Genomic DNA, 20,000 nt, shown 5'->3' on the forward strand with positions numbered 1-20,000 from the left:
AAAAAAATTTTTGGGGGGGACTGATCCAATGAATCATTTAATTCAGTTCAAAATGTTGTATCAAGTCTGCCCAAATGTGCCTAATTGGTTAATTGATACATTTCATAACTCTGCCCTCTCCTCAAACAATAGAATGGTATTCTTTCACTCTAATAGCTACTGTAAATTGGACCGTGCAGTTAGATTCCCAGGCATTTAAGCTTTCTGCCCATATCAGATATGTCTATGTCCTGGGAGATGTTCTGATGATGATAGTGTATACTGTATATGGTCAGAACAGCTGTGTTAGTAGATCTACGTGCTGTATAGATGTGTCAGTCAGCCTATAACGTATTGGTTCTTTAAACGAACTCCTGTGTCAGTTCATACTGTATTGATACTGTATTGTATATTGCCTCTCACATATTGCATTAAATCACCATTTTTATTTTCAGCGATCTCTTTGAACTTCTAGGCCTATTCATGCTGATAAAGGGGAAACTTGCTGAATGATCAGAGAAATGATAGTCAAAGCTTTTTCTTTTAGGCTTATTTACAGAGGGGGGGGGGGGGGCGACCAATCGGATCGCAGTCTGCTCAAGTGTGCAGCAACACCCAGCATTGTTGGCTCGATAACCGCCATTTTTTATTTAACATGTTATCAAGGAAATATATTCCATGAAGTGTGGAAATCAGCTCTTGTTGCGTAAGGACGGGGAATAGTAGTGATCTTAATGATTACCGCACCACTTAAAGACTCCTGGTCTAGCTAAAGTTCTAGAATCCTGAAACCCAATCAGGAATCAGGAAATCAGCTCTTGTTGCGTAAGGACAGGGGAATAGTAGTGATCTTAATGATTACCGCACCACTTCAAGACTTCCTGGTCTAGCTAAAGTTCTAGAATCCTGAAACCCAATCAGGAATCAGGAAATCAGCTCTTGTGCGTAAGGACGGGGAATAGTAGTGATCTTAATGATTACCGCACCACTTCAAGACTTCCTGGTCTATCTAAAGTTCTAGAATCCTTGGTGAATGTACAACTTTGCTGTTTTTTTAATGAATGTAAATCAATCAGGGTTTAGGCCTGGACATCCAATCAGGGTTTAGGCCTGGACATCCAATCAGGGTTTAGGCCTGGACATCCAATCAGGGTTTTAGGCCTGGGGCCTCCAATCAGGGTTTTAGGCCTGGGGCCTCCTATCAGGGTTTAGGCCTGGACATCAATCAGGGTTTAGGCCTCGACATCCAATCAGGGTTTAGGCCTCAACATCCAATCAGGGTTTAGGCCTGGGGCATCCAATCAGGGTTTAGGCCTGGACATCCAATCAGGGTTTAGGCCTGGGGCATCCAATCAGGGTTTAGCCTGGACATCCAATCAGGGTTTAGGCCTGAACATCCAATCAGGGTTTAGGCCTGGACATCCAATCAGGGTTTAGGCCTGGGGCATCCAATCAGGGTTTAGGCCTGGGGCATCCAATCAGGGTTTAGGCCTGGACATCCAATCAGGGTTTAGTATTGTGTATTTTCTTGTGTATATGAATGTGTAGGTTATTGTATTGTGTCCCATATGGAGGCGCACAATTGGCCCAGCGTCATCCGGGGGTAGGCCGTCATTGTAAATAAGAATTTGTTCTTAACCGACTTGCCTAGTTACATAAAGGTTAGATAAAGGTTACATAAAGGTTAGATAATGGTTACATACTACATGAAATGCATCACAGACCAATCAATACGAAGAGAGGGTGTGTCCAGTGTGTCCATTATTCAGACAGTGTCCTCGTCCACAAAATTGGCGGTGCTGAGTGTGTGTGTGTGTGTTGTTTGTCTGTTGTTTGTCTGTTGTGTGTGTGTGTTGTTTGTCTGTTGTTTGTTGGTGTGTGTGTGTGTTGTTTGTCTGTTGTTTGTTGGTGTGTGTGTGTATAGTCCAGAAAATTGGCGGTGCTGTGTGTGTGTGTGTGTATGCGTGTGTCCAGTGTGTCCAATATTCAGACAGTGTCGTAGTCCAGAAACACATCAGCAGTATTCAGCAGTAGTGGTTGTGTCGGGGCCGTAGTGCTGCTCACTGAGACTCAGTCTGTGAGACGCTGCCCTCTGCTGGTCTGGAGGAACAGTTCCATCGCTCAGGTTCAGGTACACCTGCACACACACACACACACATCAACAAACAAACACACACACACACACACATCAACAAACAAACACACACACACACACATCAACAAACAACAGACAAACACACACATCAACACACACACACACCACACACACATCAACAAACAAACACACACACACATCAACAAACACACACACACACATCAACAAACAAAAACACACACACACACACATCAACAAACACACACACACACATCAACAAACAAACACACACACACAGCAACAAACAAACACACACACCAACAACACATCACACATCAACAACAACACACACACATCAACAAACAAACACACACACATCAACAAACACACACACACACATCAACAAACACACACACACACACATCAACACAACACACACACATCAACAAACAAACACACCACACACACACATCAACAACACCACACACACACACACACACATCAACAACACACACACCACACACACAACAAACAAACACACACACAACACACCACACACATCAACAAACAAACACACACACACACACATCAACAAACACAAACACACACACACACATCAACAAACAAAACACACCACACACATCAACAAACAAACACACACACACACACACATCACAAACAACAGACAAACAACACACACAACACAAACACAGATCAACAAACACACACACACACACACACACATCAACAGACAACACCACACACAACAAACACACACAACAGACAAAACACAACAACAAACCACCACAAACACCACACACAATCAACAAACAACAGACAAACACACACACAACACAAACACACACACATCAACAAACACACACAACACCAAACACACACATAACAAACACACCACACACACACACACACACACCACACACACACACACACACACACACACACACACACACACCAACAAACAACAGACAAACACACACAACACACACACACACACACACATCAACAGACAAACACACACACAACACACACACCACACACACACACACATCAACAAACAACAGACAAACACACACACAACACAACACACACACATCAACAAACACACACAACACAAACACACACATAACAAACACACACACACACACACACACATCAACAAACACACACAAACACACACACACATCAACAAACAACAGACAAACACACACACAACAACCACACACACACATCAACAAACACACACACACACACATCAACAAACAACAGACAAACACACACACAAACACACACACACACACACACACATCAACAAACAACAGACAAACACACACACAACACAAACACACACACCAACATACACAACACACACAGACACCAACACACACAACAAACACACACACCAACATACACAACACACACAGACACCAACACACACAACACAAAGAGACAAACACACACACACAACAACCACACACACCAACATACACAACACAACCACACACACCAACATACACAACACAAACAGACAAACATCAACACAAACAGACAAACATCAACACAGAATTTAGGCATGTCATATTAAACATGACTGAAATATTCCAAAATATACCATTTGAGGATATGAATATTCATATTAATATGTAAATGTAGATCGATAAATCCATATAAAACTATACTATTTATGAACCTACATTCTTGGTGTTTTCTGGCAGTAGTAGTTAAAATAATTATACCAAGTTATTGATTCCATTTCAATTTGATACATCAATTGACATATATTGATAATGTATTGATGTATTTTCAACCAACGATGCTGAACAGTTCCAGAACGTACATTCTTGGTGTGTTCTGACAGGAGTAGTTCAGTCCTCTCGACTACTTTCCTGAAGGAAGGTCTCTTCAGAGGGTCCTCACTCCAACAGGACAACATCATGTCATAACTAGAGACACAGAGACAGAGAGACAAAGAGAGAGAGAAAGAGAGAGACAGACAGACAGAGAGAGGGAGACAGAGAGAGACAAAGAGAGAGACAGACAGAGAGAGAGAGTAAGAGACAAAGAGAGAGAGAGAGAGGAGAAATAGGGGTCACAAAACAAGCACAATTTACATGCGAGTCATTTAGCAGACTCTCTTATCCAGAGAGACTGACAGTAGGGAGTCATTTAGCAGACTCTCTGATCCAGAGAGACTGACAGTAGGGAGTCATTTAGCAGACTCTCTTATCCAGAGAGACTGACAGTAGGGAGTCATTTAGCAGACTCTTATCCAGAGAGACTGACAGTAGGGAGTCATTTAGCAGACTCTCTTATCCAGAGAGACTGACAGTAGGGAGTCATTTAGCAGACTCTCTTATCCAGAGAGACTGACAGTAGGGAGTCATTTAGCAGACTCTCTTATCCAGAGAGACTGACAGTAGGGAGTCATTTAGCAGACTCTCTTATCCAGAGAGACTGACAGTAGCGAGTCATTTAGCAGACTCTCTTATCCAGAGAGACTGACAGTAGGGAGTCATTTATCAGACTCTCTTATCCAGAGAGACTGACAGTAGGGAGTCATTTAGCAGACTCTCTTATCCAGAGAGACTGACAGTAGGGAGTCATTTAGCAGACTCTCTTATCCAGAGAGACTGACAGTAGGGAGTCATTTAGCAGACTCTCTTATCCAGAGAGACTGACAGTAGGGAGTCATTTAGCAGACTCTCTTATCCAGAGAGACTGACAGTAGGGAGTCATTTAGCAGACTCTCTTATCCAGAGAGACTTACAGTAGAGAGTAATTTAGCAGAGACTTATAGTAGAGTCATTTAGCCGACTCTCTTATCCAGAGAGACTTACAGTAGGGAGTCATTTAGCAGACTCTCTCAGTTAGCGTCTTCATCTTAAGATCGCTAGGTGGGACAACCACATACTGTGTCTCAGTCATAGTAAGTACATTTTTAAAAATCACACACACTCCTTACATTTCTCTGGGAGCCACATCAGGTCTGTTCATTCTGTGTCCTTCCTGGATCATCCTGTAGAACGCTGAACCCACCTGCATACCAGGGTATGGACTGCTGCCTACACACACACACACACACACACACACACACACACACACACACACACACACACACACACACACACACACACACACACACAGAGAGAGACAGACACACACACAGAGACACACACACACACACACACAAACACACACAAACACAGACAGACAGACACACACACACAGTTAGTATATTCCCCAAACATGTGTGCCTGCATGCCTTTGTGTGTGTGAGTATATAGACTGTATCCAAGGTTACTACAGTTCCCATGTGACCAGACATCAGTCTCCAAGGTTACTATAGTTACCATGTGCCCAGACATCACTCTGAAGGGTTAAAGTTGATTTTGAGGGTCTTCTAAAGACCCCCACCATTGATTATGTTGTTACTAATCATTTGCTTTATACTTATGCTCACTGTATAGCTGAATATTGAAGCCTCTGTCTGTGCCAAGCTCTCTACCAAAACCTGCAGCCCCGCGTCTGTGAGAAGAGGTGAGAAAAGGGCCTGTGGATGACAGCGAGACACAGAGAGAGAGACAAGCTCTCTACCAAAAGCCACCGCCCCACGTCTGTGAGAAGAGGTGAGAAAAAGGGGACTGTGGATGACAGAGAGACACAGAGAGAGACAAGCTCTCTACCAAAAGCCACCGCCCCACGTCGGTGAGAAGAGGTGAGAAAAGGGCCTGTGGATGACAGCGAGACACAGAGAGAGACACAGCGTCTGTTTTCCTCTGAAACCAGGGCATATTTACATCCCGCTGAGACAGGTTCTCAGAAACCTTGTGTTTAGAATAACTGGGTCTTTAAACTGCACATGCAGGGTTTGACACCATGAGGTTTGATCTATAGAAGATCCTGTCTTTCTTTAGTTCACAACTCAGGAGAGACATCAGTTGTATGTTGATCTTTGACTTCTGTCTACGGCTGTATTCTAATTAAAATATCTTGTGGAAGGACCACTAGAGGGCAGGCTGGGCTCACGGATAGTAGCCCAACAAGGCAACCAGAGGGCAGGCTGGGCTCACGGATAGTAGCCCAACAAGGCAACCAGAGGGGAGGCTGGGCTCACGGATAGTAGCCCAACAAGGCAACCAGAGGGCAGGCTGGGCTCACGGATAGTAGTCCAACAAGGCATGGGAGACGAGGTAACCAGAGGGCAGGCTGGGCTCACGGATAGTAGCCCAACAAGGTAACCAGAGGGCAGACTGGGCTCACGGATAGTAGCCCAACAAGGCAACCAGAGGGCAGGCTGGGCTCACGGATAGTAGCCCAACAAGGTAACCAGAGGGCAGGCTGGGCTCACGGATAGTAGTCCAACAAGGCATGGGAGACAAGGTAACCAGAGGGGAGGCTGGGCTCACGGATAGTAGCCCAACAAGGCAACCAGAGGGGAGGCTGGGCTCACGGATAGTAGCCCAACAAGGTAACCAGAGGGCAGGCTGGGCTCACGGATAGTAGCCCAACAAGGCATGGGAGACCAGGTAACCAGAGGGCAGGCTGGGCTCACGGATAGTAGCCCAACAAGGCAACCAGAGGGGAGGCTGGGCTCACGGATAGTAGCCCAACAAGGCATGGGAGACGAGGTAACCAGAGGGGAGGCTGGGCTCACGGATAGCAGCCCAACAAGGCATGGGAGACAAGGTAACCAGAGGCAATTAAGCACAGCTGACGGTACTAATGACATACTCTCCTTCCCCTATAAGAGAGAGAATGGAACCAGCAGAGAGTGGAGGGGAAAAATATCTCTGGAAGATGGCCACCGAGAGAGAGGAGCGATCCAGGAAGAACCACTAAGAATGGCCACCGAGAGAGAGGAGCTATCCAGGAAGAACCACTAAGAATGGCCACCGAGAGAGAGGAGCTATCCAGGAAGAACCACTAAGAATGGCCACCGAGAGAGAGGAGCTATCCAGGAAGAACCACTAAGAATGGCCACCGAGAGAGAGGAGCTATCCAGGAAGAACCACTAAGAATGGCCACCGAGAGAGAGGAGCTATCCAGGAAGAACCACTAAGAATGGCCACCGAGAGAGAGGAGCTATCCAGGAAGAACCACTAAGAATGGCCACCGAGAGAGAGGAGCTATCCAGGAAGAACCACTAAGACGGTGACAATCCCGTGACTTGTGTTGTAGTTTAAAGATAATCCTATTGTGTTCCTGTTTCATCTGGAGAAGAAGATGTATGTTTTTCATTGGGAGATTTTCATTGATTATGTTGGAGTGTTTGTGTTGACCAAATGCCCTCAAACATCAGTCTCCAAGGTTACTATATCCAAGGTTACTATAGTTACCATGTGACCAGACATCAGTCTCCAAGGTGACTATAGATACCATGTGACCAGACATCAGTTTCCAAGGTGACTATAGTTACCATGTGACCAGACATCAGTCTCCAAGGTTACTATAGATACCATGTGACCAGACATCACTCTCCAAGGTTACTATATCCAAGGTGACTATAGATACCATGTGACCAGACATCACTCTCCAAGGTTACTATAGTTACCATGTGACCAGACATCAGTCTCCAAGGTTACTATATCCAAGGTTACTATAGTTACCATGTGACCAGACATCAGTCTCCAAGGTGACTATAGATACCATGTGACCAGACATCAGTCTCCAAGGTGACTATAGTTACCATGTGACCAGACATCAGTCTCCAAGGTTACTATAGATACCATGTGACCAGACATCACTCTCCAAGGTTACTATATCCAAGGTGACTATAGATACCATGTGACCAGACATCAGTCTCCAAGGTTACTATAGTTACCATGTGACCAGACATCAGTCTCCAAGGTTACTATATCCAAGGTGACTATAGATACCATGTGACCAGACATCACTCTCCAAGGTTACTATAGTTACTATGTGACCAGACATCACTCTCCAAGGTTACTATAGTTACCATGTGACCAGACATCAGTCTCCAAGGTTACTATATCCAAGGTGACTATAGATACCATGTGACCAGACATCAGTCTCCAAGGTGACTATAGTTACCATGTGACCAGACATCAGTCTCCAAGGTTACTATAGATACCATGTGACCAGACATCACTCTCCAAGGTTACTATATCCAAGGTGACTATAGATACCATGTGACCAGACATCACTCTCCAAGGTTACTATAGTTACCATGTGACCAGACGTCAGTCTCCAAGGTTACTATATCCAAGGTGACTATAGATACCATGTGACCAGACATCACTCTCCAAGGTTACTATAGTTACTATGTGACCAGACATCACTCTCCAAGGTTACTATATCCAAGGTGACTATAGTTACCATGTGACCAGACATCACTCTCCAAGGTTACTATATCCAAGGTGACTATAGATACCATGTGACCAGACATCAGTCTCCAAGGTGACTATAGTTACCATGTGACCAGACATCACTCTCCAAGGTTACTATAGTTACCATGTGACCAGACATCAGTCTCCAAGGTTACTATATCCAAGGTGACTATAGTTACCATGTGACCAGACATCACTCTCCAAGGTGACTATAGATACCATGTGACCAGACATCTCTCTCCAAGGTGACTATATCCAAGGTGACTAGTTACCATGTGACCAGACATCACTCTCCAAGGTGACCAGACATAAGTTTCCTAGGTGACTATAGATACCATGTGACCAGACATCAGTCTCCAAGGTGACTATAGATACCATGTGACCAGACACCAGTTTCCTAGGTGACTATAGATACCATGTGACCAGACATCAGTCTCCAAGGTGACTATAGTTACCATGTGACCAGACAGCCTCCAAGGTGACTATAGTTACCATGTGACCAGACATCAGTCTCCAAGGTGACTATAGTTACCATGTGACCAGACATCAGTCTCCAAGGTGACTATAGTTACCATGTGACCAGAGTCTCCAAGGTGACTATAGTTACCATGTGACCAGACATCAGTCTCCAAGGTGATCTATAGTTATGTACTGTACATGACCTAAAGAGAATATTTCCCAGAGCAGGATACCGTATGACCAGACATCAGTCTCCAAGGTGACTATAGTTACCATGTGACCAGACATCAGTCTCCAAGGTGACTATAGTTACCATGTGACCAGACATCAGTCTCCAAGGTGACTATAGTTACCATGTGACCAGACATCAGTCTCCAAGGGGACTAGAGTTACCATGTGACCAGACATCAGTCTCCAAGGTGACTATAGTTACCATGTGACCAGACATCAGTCTCCAAGGTGACTATAGTTACCATGTGACCAGACATCAGTCTCCAAGGTGATCTATAGTTACCATGTGACCAGACATCAGTCTCCAAGGTGACTATAGTTACCATGTGACCAGACATCAGTCTCCAAGGTTACTATATCCAAGGTTACTATAGTTACCATGTGACCAGACATCAGTCTCCAAGGTTACTATATCCAAGGTGACTCTAGTTACCATGTGACCAGACATCAGTCTCCAAGGTGACTATAGTTACCATGTGACCAGACATCAGTCTCCAAGGTGACTATAGTTACCATGTGACCAGACATCAGTCTCCAAGGTGATCTATAGTTATGTACTGTCCATTACCTAAAGAGAATATTTCCCAGAGCAGGATACCGTATGACCAGACATCACTCTCCAAGGTGTAAACACCGTCAAAGATACTCTCTGGAGACATCCACTTCACTGGGAGACGGGCCTGGAACACACAGGAAACGCATCATCAGGGGGAGACAACACCCACAGGAAACGCATCATCGGGGTGAAACAGGAAGTGGCTATTCATTTTTAGAATTCATTTTAAAAGGGATAGTTCAGTGATTTGGATGTTTCCTGACCTTGACAGTCATTGTCCAGAGACGACTATCAAGATAAGGAAACGCATCATCAGGGTGAGACAACACCCACGGGAAACGCATTATCAGGGGGAGACAACACCCACGGGAAACGCATCATCAGGGGGAGACAACACCCACGGGAAACGCATCATCAGGGGGAGACAACACCCACGGGAAACGCATCATCAGGGGGAGACAACACCCACAGGAAACGCATCATCGGGGTGAAACAGGAAGTGGCTATTCATTTTAAAAGATAGTTCAGTGATTTGACTGATTTGGATGTTTCAACTGTCCCTCTGAGATTCCGTTGTGTTACAATGCTTGGGTTTTTACTTGTTGATCTTCGATGGTAAAACCTGAGCAACCTTCTTGTATTTCACACTCTTTCTATTACAAAAATACTCACACACACACACTTACATTGCCTCTGAGGATGTAGTTGGAGTCGGTGGTGATGTCTCGGGCAAGTCCGAAGTCACAGATCTTGGCTACTCTACCCTGAGTCAGCAGTATGTTCCTGGCTGCTAGGTCTCTGTGGATACACTACACACACACACAAGAAAGTGGCACAGGCACACACACAGACACACACACACACACACACACACACACACACACACACACACACACACACACACACACACACACACACACACATTTAAAGTAAAGAATCAACCATATACAGAAATAACTACATAGAAGACAGAAACACAGACAACAGCAACTACAACTGTCTCTAACTCAGTGGAGACCTGTCATTCAGGGCAGAGCCCCACTTGTTAAGCTACAAAACATCTCTAACTCAGTGGAGACCTGTCATTCAGGGCAGAGCCCCACTTGTTAAGCTACAAAACATCTCTAACTCAGTGGAGACCTGTCATTCAGGGCAGAGCCCCACTTGTTAAGCTACAAAACATCTCTAACTCAGTAGAGACCTGTCATTCAGTGCAGAGCCCCACTTGTTAAGCTACAAAACATCTCTAACTCAGTGGAGACCTGTCATTCAGGGCAGAGCCCCACTTGTTAAGCTACAAAACATCTCTAACTCAGTGGAGACCTGTCATTCAGGGCAGAGCCCCACTTGTTAAGCTACAAAACATCTCTAACTCAGTGGAGACCTGTCATTCAGGGCAGAGCCCCACTTGTTAAGCTACAAAACATCTCTAACTCAGTGGAGACCTGTCATTCAGGGCAGAGCCCCACTTGTTAAGCTACAAAACATCTCTAACTCAGTGGAGACCTGTCATTCAGTGCAGAGCCCCACTTGTTAAGCTACAAAACATCTCTAACTCAGTGGAGACCTGTCATTCAGGGCAGAGCCCCACTTGTTAAGCTACAAAACATCTCTAACTCAGTGGAGACCTGTCATTCAGGGCAGAGCCCCACTTGTTAAGCTACAAAACATCTCTAACTCAGTGGAGACCTGTCATTCAGGGCAGAGCCCCACTTGTTAAGCTACAAAACATCTCTAACTCAGTAGAGACCTGTCATTCAGGGCAGAGCCCCACTTGTTAAGCTACAAAACATCTCTAACTCAGTGGAGACCTGTCATTCAGTGCAGAGCCCCACTTGTTAAGCTACAAAACATCTCTAACTCAGTGGAGACCTGTCATTCAGGGCAGAGCCCCACTTGTTAAGCTACAAAACATCTCTAACTCAGTGGAGACCTGTCATTCAGGGCAGAGCCCCACTTGTTAAGCTACAAAACATCTCTAACTCAGTGGAGACCTGTCATTCAGGGCAGAGCCCCACTTGTTAAGCTACAAAACATCTCTAACTCAGTGGAGACCTGTCATTCAGGGCAGAGCCCCACTTGTTAAGCTACAAAACATCTCTAACTCAGTGGAGACCTGTCATTCAGGGCAGAGCCCCACTTGTTAAGCTACAAAACATCTCTAACTCAGTAGAGACCTGTCATTCAGTGCAGAGCCCCACTTGTTAAGCTACAAAACATCTCTAACTCAGTGGAGACCTGTCATTCAGGGCAGAGCCCCACTTGTTAAGCTACAAAACATCTCTAACTCAGTGGAGACCTGTCATTCAGGGCAGAGCCCCACTTGTTAAGCTACAAAACATCTCTAACTCAGTGGAGACCTGTCATTCAGGGCAGAGCCCCACTTGTTAAGCTACAAAACATCTCTAACTCAGTGGAGACCTGTCATTCAGGGCAGAGCCCCACTTGTTTAGCTACAAAACATCTCTAACTCAGTGGAGACCTGTCATTCAGGGCAGAGCCCCACTTGTTAAGCTACAAAACATCTCTAACTCAGTGGAGACCTGTCATTCAGTGCAGAGCCCCACTTGTTAAGCTACAAAACATCTCTAACTCAGTGGAGACCTGTCATTCAGGGCAGAGCCCCACTTGTTAAGCTACAAAACATCTCTAACTCAGTGGAGACCTGTCATTCAGGGCAGAGCCCCACTTGTTAAGCTACAAAACATCTCTAACTCAGTGGAGACCTGTCATTCAGGGCAGAGCCCCACTTGTTAAGCTACAAAACATCTCTAACTCAGTGGAGACCTGTCATTCAGTGCAGAGCCCCACTTGTTAAGCTACAAAACATCTCTAACTCAGTGGAGACCTGTCATTCAGGGCAGAGCCCCACTTGTTAAGCTACAAAACATCTCTAACTCAGTGGAGACCTGTCATTCAGGGCAGAGCCCCACTTGTTAAGCTACAAAACATCTCTAACTCAGTGGAGACCTGTCATTCAGGGCAGAGCCCCACTTGTTAAGCTACAAAACATCTCTAACTCAGTAGAGACCTGTCATTCAGGGCAGAGCCCCACTTGTTAAGCTACAAAACATCTCTAACTCAGTGGAGACCTGTCATTCAGTGCAGAGCCCCACTTGTTAAGCTACAAAACATCTCTAACTCAGTGGAGACCTGTCATTCAGGGCAGAGCCCCACTTGTTAAGCTACAAAACATCTCTAACTCAGTGGAGACCTGTCATTCAGGGCAGAGCCCCACTTGTTAAGCTACAAAACATCTCTAACTCAGTGGAGACCTGTCATTCAGGGCAGAGCCCCACTTGTTAAGCTACAAAACATCTCTAACTCAGTGGAGACCTGTCATTCAGGGCAGAGCCCCACTTGTTAAGCTACAAAACATCTCTAACTCAGTGGAGACCTGTCATTCAGGGCAGAGCCCCACTTGTTAAGCTACAAAACATCTCTAACTCAGTGGAGACCTGTCATTCAGGGCAGAGCCCCACTTGTTAAGCTACAAAACATCTCTAACTCAGTGGAGACCTGTCATTCAGGGCAGAGCCCCACTTGTTAAGCTACAAAACATCTCTAACTCAGTGGAGACCTGTCATTCAGGGCAGAGCCCCACTTGTTAAGCTACAAACATCTCTAACTCAGTGGAGACCTGTCATTCAGGGCAGAGCCCCACTTGTTAAGCTACAAAACATCTCTAACTCAGTGGAGACCTGTCATTCAGGGCAGAGCCCCACTTGTTAAGCTACAAAACATCTCTAACTCAGTGGAGACCTGTCATTCAGGGCAGAGCCCCACTTGTTAAGCTACAAAACATCTCTAACTCAGTGGAGACCTGTCATTCAGGGCAGAGCCCCACTTGTTAAGCTACAAAACATCTCTAACTCAGTGGAGACCTGTCATTCAGGGCAGAGCCCCACTTGTTAAGCTACAAAACATCTCTAACTCAGTGGAGACCTGTCATTCAGGGCAGAGCCCCACTTGTTAAGCTACAAAACATCTCTAACTCAGTGGAGACCTGTCATTCAGGGCAGAGCCCCACTTGTTAAGCTACAAAACATCTCTAACTCAGTGGAGACCTGTCATTCAGGGCAGAGCCCCACTTGTTAAGCTACAAAACATCTCTAACTCAGTGGAGACCTGTCATTCAGGGCAGAGCCCCACTTGTTAAGCTACAAAACATCTCTAACTCAGTGGAGACCTGTCATTCAGTGCAGAGCCCCACTTGTTAAGCTACAAAACATCTCTAACTCAGTGGAGACCTGTCATTCAGGGCAGAGCCCCACTTGTTAAGCTACAAAACATCTCTAACTCAGTGGAGACCTGTCATTCAGGGCAGAGCCCCACTTGTTAAGCTACAAAACATCTCTAACTCAGTGGAGACCTGTCATTCAGGGCAGAGCCCCACTTGTTAAGCTACAAAACATCTCTAACTCAGTGGAGACCTGTCATTCAGGGCAGAGCCCCACTTGTTAAGCTACAAAACATCTCTAACTCAGTGGAGACCTGTCATTCAGTGCAGAGCCCCACTTGTTAAGCTACAAAACATCTCTAACTCAGTGGAGACCTGTCATTCAGGGCAGAGCCCCACTTGTTAAGCTACAAAACATCTCTAACTCAGTGGAGACCTGTCATTCAGGGCAGAGCCCCACTTGTTAAGCTACAAAACATCTCTAACTCAGTGGAGACCTGTCATTCAGGGCAGAGCCCCACTTGTTAAGCTACAAAACATCTCTAACTCAGTGGAGACCTGTCATTCAGGGCAGAGCCCCACTTGTTAAGCTACAAAACATCTCTAACTCAGTGGAGACCTGTCATTCAGGGCAGAGCCCCACTTGTTAAGCTACAAAACATCTCTAACTCAGTGGAGACCTGTCATTCAGTGCAGAGCCCCACTTGTTAAGCTACAAAACATCTCTAACTCAGTGGAGACCTGTCATTCAGGGCAGAGCCCCACTTGTTAAGCTACAAAACATCTCTAACTCAGTGGAGACCTGTCATTCAGGGCAGAGCCCCACTTGTTAAGCTACAAAACATCTCTAACTCAGTGGAGACCTGTCATTCAGGGCAGAGCCCCACTTGTTAAGCTACAAAACATCTCTAACTCAGTGGAGACCTGTCATTCAGGGCAGAGCCCCACTTGTTAAGCTACAAAACATCTCTAACTCAGTGGAGACCTGTCATTCAGGGCAGAGCCCCACTTGTTAAGCTACAAAACATCTCTAACTCAGTGGAGACCTGTCATTCAGGGCAGAGCCCCACTTGTTAAGCTACAAAACATCTCTAACTCAGTGGAGACCTGTCATTCAGGGCAGAGCCCCACTTGTTAAGCTACAAAACATCTCTAACTCAGTGGAGACCTGTCATTCAGGGCAGAGCCCCACTTGTTAAGCTACAAAACATCTCTAACTCAGTGGAGACCTGTCATTCAGGGCAGAGCCCCACTTGTTAAGCTACAAAACATCTCTAACTCAGTGGAGACCTGTCATTCAGGGCAGAGCCCCACTTGTTAAGCTACAAAACATCTCTAACTCAGTGGAGACCTGTCATTCAGGGCAGAGCCCCACTTGTTAAGCTACAAAACATCTCTAACTCAGTGGAGACCTGTCATTCAGGGCAGAGCCCCACTTGTTAAGCTACAAAACATCTCTAACTCAGTGGAGACCTGTCATTCAGGGCAGAGCCCCACTTGTTAAGCTACAAAACATCTCTAACTCAGTGGAGACCTGTCATTCAGGGCAGAGCCCCACTTGTTAAGCTACAAAACATCTCTAACTCAGTGGAGACCTGTCATTCAGGGCAGAGCCCCACTTGTTAAGCTACAAAACATCTCTAACTCAGTGGAGACCTGTCATTCAGGGCAGAGCCCCACTTGTTAAGCTACAAAACATCTCTAACTCAGTGGAGACCTGTCATTCAGTGCAGAGCCCCACTTGTTAAGCTACAAAACATCTCTAACTCAGTGGAGACCTGTCATTCAGGGCAGAGCCCCACTTGTTAAGCTACAAAACATCTCTAACTCAGTGGAGACCTGTCATTCAGGGCAGAGCCCCACTTGTTAAGCTACAAAACATCTCTAACTCAGTGGAGACCTGTCATTCAGGGCAGAGCCCCACTTGTTAAGCTACAAAACATCTCTAACTCAGTGGAGACCTGTCATTCAGGGCAGAGCCCCACTTGTTAAGCTACAAAACATCTCTAACTCAGTGGAGACCTGTCATTCAGGGCAGAGCCCCACTTGTTAAGCTACAAAACATCTCTAACTCAGTGGAGACCTGTCATTCAGGGCAGAGCCCCACTTGTTAAGCTACAAAACATCTCTAACTCAGTGGAGACCTGTCATTCAGGGCAGAGCCCCACTTGTTAAGCTACAAAACATCTCTAACTCAGTGGAGACCTGTCATTCAGGGCAGAGCCCCACTTGTTAAGCTACAAAACATCTCTAACTCAGTGGAGACCTGTCATTCAGGGCAGAGCCCCACTTGTTAAGCTACAAAACATCTCTAACTCAGTGGAGACCTGTCATTCAGGGCAGAGCCCCACTTGTTAAGCTACAAAACATCTCTAACTCAGTGGAGACCTGTCATTCAGGGCAGAGCCCCACTTGTTAAGCTACAAAACATCTCTAACTCAGTGGAGACCTGTCATTCAGGGCAGAGCCCCACTTGTTAAGCTACAAAACATCTCTAACTCAGTGGAGACCTGTCATTCAGGGCAGAGCCCCACTTGTTAAGCTACAAAACATCTCTAACTCAGTGGAGACCTGTCATTCAGGGCAGAGCCCCACTTGTTAAGCTACAAAACATCTCTAACTCAGTGGAGACCTGTCATTCAGGGCAGAGCCCCACTTGTTAAGCTACAAAACATCTCTAACTCAGTGGAGACCTGTCATTCAGGGCAGAGCCCCACTTGTTAAGCTACAAAACATCTCTAACTCAGTGGAGACCTGTCATTCAGGGCAGAGCCCCACTTGTTAAGCTACAAAACATCTCTAACTCAGTGGAGACCTGTCATTCAGGGCAGAGCCCCACTTGTTAAGCTACAAAACATCTCTAACTCAGTGGAGACCTGTCATTCAGGGCAGAGCCCCACTTGTTAAGCTACAAAACATCTCTAACTCAGTGGAGACCTGTCATTCAGGGCAGAGCCCCACTTGTTAAGCTACAAAACATCTCTAACTCAGTGGAGACCTGTCATTCAGGGCAGAGCCCCACTTGTTAAGCTACAAAACATCTCTAACTCAGTGGAGACCTGTCATTCAGGGCAGAGCCCCACTTGTTAAGCTACAAAACATCTCTAACTCAGTGGAGACCTGTCATTCAGGGCAGAGCCCCACTTGTTAAGCTACAAAACATCTCTAACTCAGTGGAGACCTGTCATTCAGGGCAGAGCCCCACTTGTTAAGCTACAAAACATCTCTAACTCAGTGGAGACCTGTCATTCAGGGCAGAGCCCCACTTGTTAAGCTACAAAACATCTCTAACTCAGTGGAGACCTGTCATTCAGGGCAGAGCCCCACTTGTTAAGCTACAAAACATCTCTAACTCAGTGGAGACCTGTCATTCAGGGCAGAGCCCCACTTGTTAAGCTACAAAACATCTCTAACTCAGTGGAGACCTGTCATTCAGGGCAGAGCCCCACTTGTTAAGCTACAAAACATCTCTAACTCAGTGGAGACCTGTCATTCAGGGCAGAGCCCCACTTGTTAAGCTACAAAACATCTCTAACTCAGTGGAGACCTGTCATTCAGGGCAGAGCCCCACTTGTTAAGCTACAAAACATCTCTAACTCAGTGGAGACCTGTCATTCAGGGCAGAGCCCCACTTGTTAAGCTACAAAACATCTCTAACTCAGTGGAGACCTGTCATTCAGGGCAGAGCCCCACTTGTTAAGCTACAAAACATCTCTAACTCAGTGGAGACCTGTCATTCAGGGCAGAGCCCCACTTGTTAAGCTACAAAACATCTCTAACTCAGTGGAGACCTGTCATTCAGGGCAGAGCCCCACTTGTTAAGCTACAAAACATCTCTAACTCAGTGGAGACCTGTCATTCAGGGCAGAGCCCCACTTGTTAAGCTACAAAACATCTCTAACTCAGTGGAGACCTGTCATTCAGGGCAGAGCCCCACTTGTTAAGCTACAAAACATCTCTAACTCAGTGGAGACCTGTCATTCAGGGCAGAGCCCCACTTGTTAAGCTACAAAACATCTCTAACTCAGTGGAGACCTGTCATTCAGGGCAGAGCCCCACTTGTTAAGCTACAAAACATCTCTAACTCAGTGGAGACCTGTCATTCAGGGCAGAGCCCCACTTGTTAAGCTACAAAACATCTCTAACTCAGTGGAGACCTGTCATTCAGGGCAGAGCCCCACTTGTTAAGCTACAAAACATCTCTAACTCAGTGGAGACCTGTCATTCAGGGCAGAGCCCCACTTGTTAAGCTACAAAACATCTCTAACTCAGTGGAGACCTGTCATTCAGGGCAGAGCCCCACTTGTTAAGCTACAAAACATCTCTAACTCAGTGGAGACCTGTCATTCAGGGCAGAGCCCCACTTGTTAAGCTACAAAACATCTCTAACTCAGTGGAGACCTGTCATTCAGGGCAGAGCCCCACTTGTTAAGCTACAAAACATCTCTAACTCAGTGGAGACCTGTCATTCAGGGCAGAGCCCCACTTGTTAAGCTACAAAACATCTCTAACTCAGTGGAGACCTGTCATTCAGGGCAGAGCCCCACTTGTTAAGCTACAAAACATCTCTAACTCAGTGGAGACCTGTCATTCAGGGCAGAGCCCCACTTGTTAAGCTACATAACATCTCTAACTCAGTGGAGACCTGTCATTCAGGGCAGAGCCCCACTTGTTAAGCTACATAACACAACATAAAACACAAAAAGTTGCCTGTTTAGCATTTTATTTTGGCATTAATTCCATGTCACATATCAGTTTGCAAACAACATATAAAATAAATAAATAAATAAACAAATCCTTGAGTTAATAAAGCCGTATACAAACATGGTCTCTGTCTTGACAGAAGCCAAAATAAAAACAAGAACTAAAACCTATAAAATAATATATTTTTCGTCTCTCTCTATTTCATATTTTATCCTTCAACTCTCCAGAGGCTGAATTGTATCATCTCACAGGAGATAGCGTCTGAGTGAGTGAAACAGCGCCCCCTCTGTCTCTCTATGTGTTGGCAATCTATCTGATGCTGTGTGGTCAAAAAGAGTATGACAATGTTGCCGCCAGGAAGCATTGAAAGCAACGGAAGCCAGCGAGCATTTGGCCTCCCCTTTGATCAAAAGGAAAAGTATAAAATAATAGCCAATCAGCGTTGAGCTAAACTGTGATTGGTCCTGGCGCACCAATAAACAGTGTCAAAGGAAGCCAGCTTGGATTTGGCTGCTGGTTTCCCCAGTGATTTGACTCGTCCCTTTAGGCCTATATATCACTGTGTCTATAGGCCCTTAGGCCTATATATCACTGTGTCTATAGGCCCTTAGGCCTATATATCACTGTGTCTATAGGCCCTTAGGCCTATATATCACTGTGTCTATAGGCCCTTAGGCCTATATATCACTGTGTCTATAGGCCCTTAGGCCTATATATCACTGTGTCTATCGGCCCTTAGGCCTATATATCACTGTGTCTATAGGCCCTTAGGCCTATATATCACTGTGTCTATAGGCCCTTAGGCCTATATATCACTGTGTCAAGGCATATGAACTAAACAGGTTGTAGAGCAAACAAGGTAATTATCTCAACACACAGGTTGTTATATGGCTTTTGGTGCTGGTTTCCTCAGTGATTTGACTCAGGCACCGCTACTGTTTTCTTGAGTGAAGCAGCTCCAAAATGCAGGTGTTTGCATCCCAGCTCAGTACAGAGTGTACAGAGTGTATGGGGGTTGGTAATCTTCTATAGTTGCGCTGTGATTGGCTCAGTGGTCTGTCACTCATGTGGACACTAAGTCACCGCAGAATCTACAGGGAGAGCTAGGCAGTTAAATTCCCCTTTTGAGTGCTGCCATAGATTTACATTAGAAGTGCTCGTCCAAGAAGGCTCAAGGTCATTGGCCACAGATAAAATGACGTCAAATCACGTTATATCGACTGTAGCTTTGATTGGACTTATCATGTTACTTTCCAAATCTAAGCATCATGAATCAACCTACAAAGCAAATCCTTTTCAATCCTTGTCGTATGAAGAGAAATTGTCGATAAAACAGATCGGTACTGATCAGTCATTGGACGTAAAATCGCAAATTCAACAATGAGTGGTTTGGAAATAATCAGTGGCTAACTACGAGCGGTGCAAAAAAAA

At 45.5% G+C, this 20,000-nt stretch overlaps 1 protein-coding gene across 1 annotated transcript in view; it reads right to left on the reverse strand.

Moving 5' to 3' along the window:
• Positions 1-405: 405 nt before the first annotated feature.
• LOC109886525 (mast/stem cell growth factor receptor kita-like) overlaps positions 406-20,000 on the reverse strand; it is a 97,054-nt gene continuing 77,459 nt past the window's right edge. The window contains exons 17-21 of the mRNA XM_031816109.1: positions 10,372-10,494; positions 9,698-9,809; positions 5,055-5,154; positions 3,930-4,035; positions 406-2,116 (exon numbers count right to left, since the gene is read on the reverse strand). Coding sequence (XP_031671969.1) covers positions 1,994-2,116; positions 3,930-4,035; positions 5,055-5,154; positions 9,698-9,809; positions 10,372-10,494 — 564 coding nt within the window. The 3' untranslated portion in view covers positions 406-1,993. The remainder of the gene's footprint in view (positions 2,117-3,929; positions 4,036-5,054; positions 5,155-9,697; positions 9,810-10,371; positions 10,495-20,000) is intronic.

Source organism: Oncorhynchus kisutch, unplaced genomic scaffold, assembly GCF_002021735.2.
Source record: "Oncorhynchus kisutch isolate 150728-3 unplaced genomic scaffold, Okis_V2 scaffold744, whole genome shotgun sequence".
In the NCBI taxonomy this organism is placed as follows: domain Eukaryota; kingdom Metazoa; phylum Chordata; class Actinopteri; order Salmoniformes; family Salmonidae; genus Oncorhynchus; species Oncorhynchus kisutch.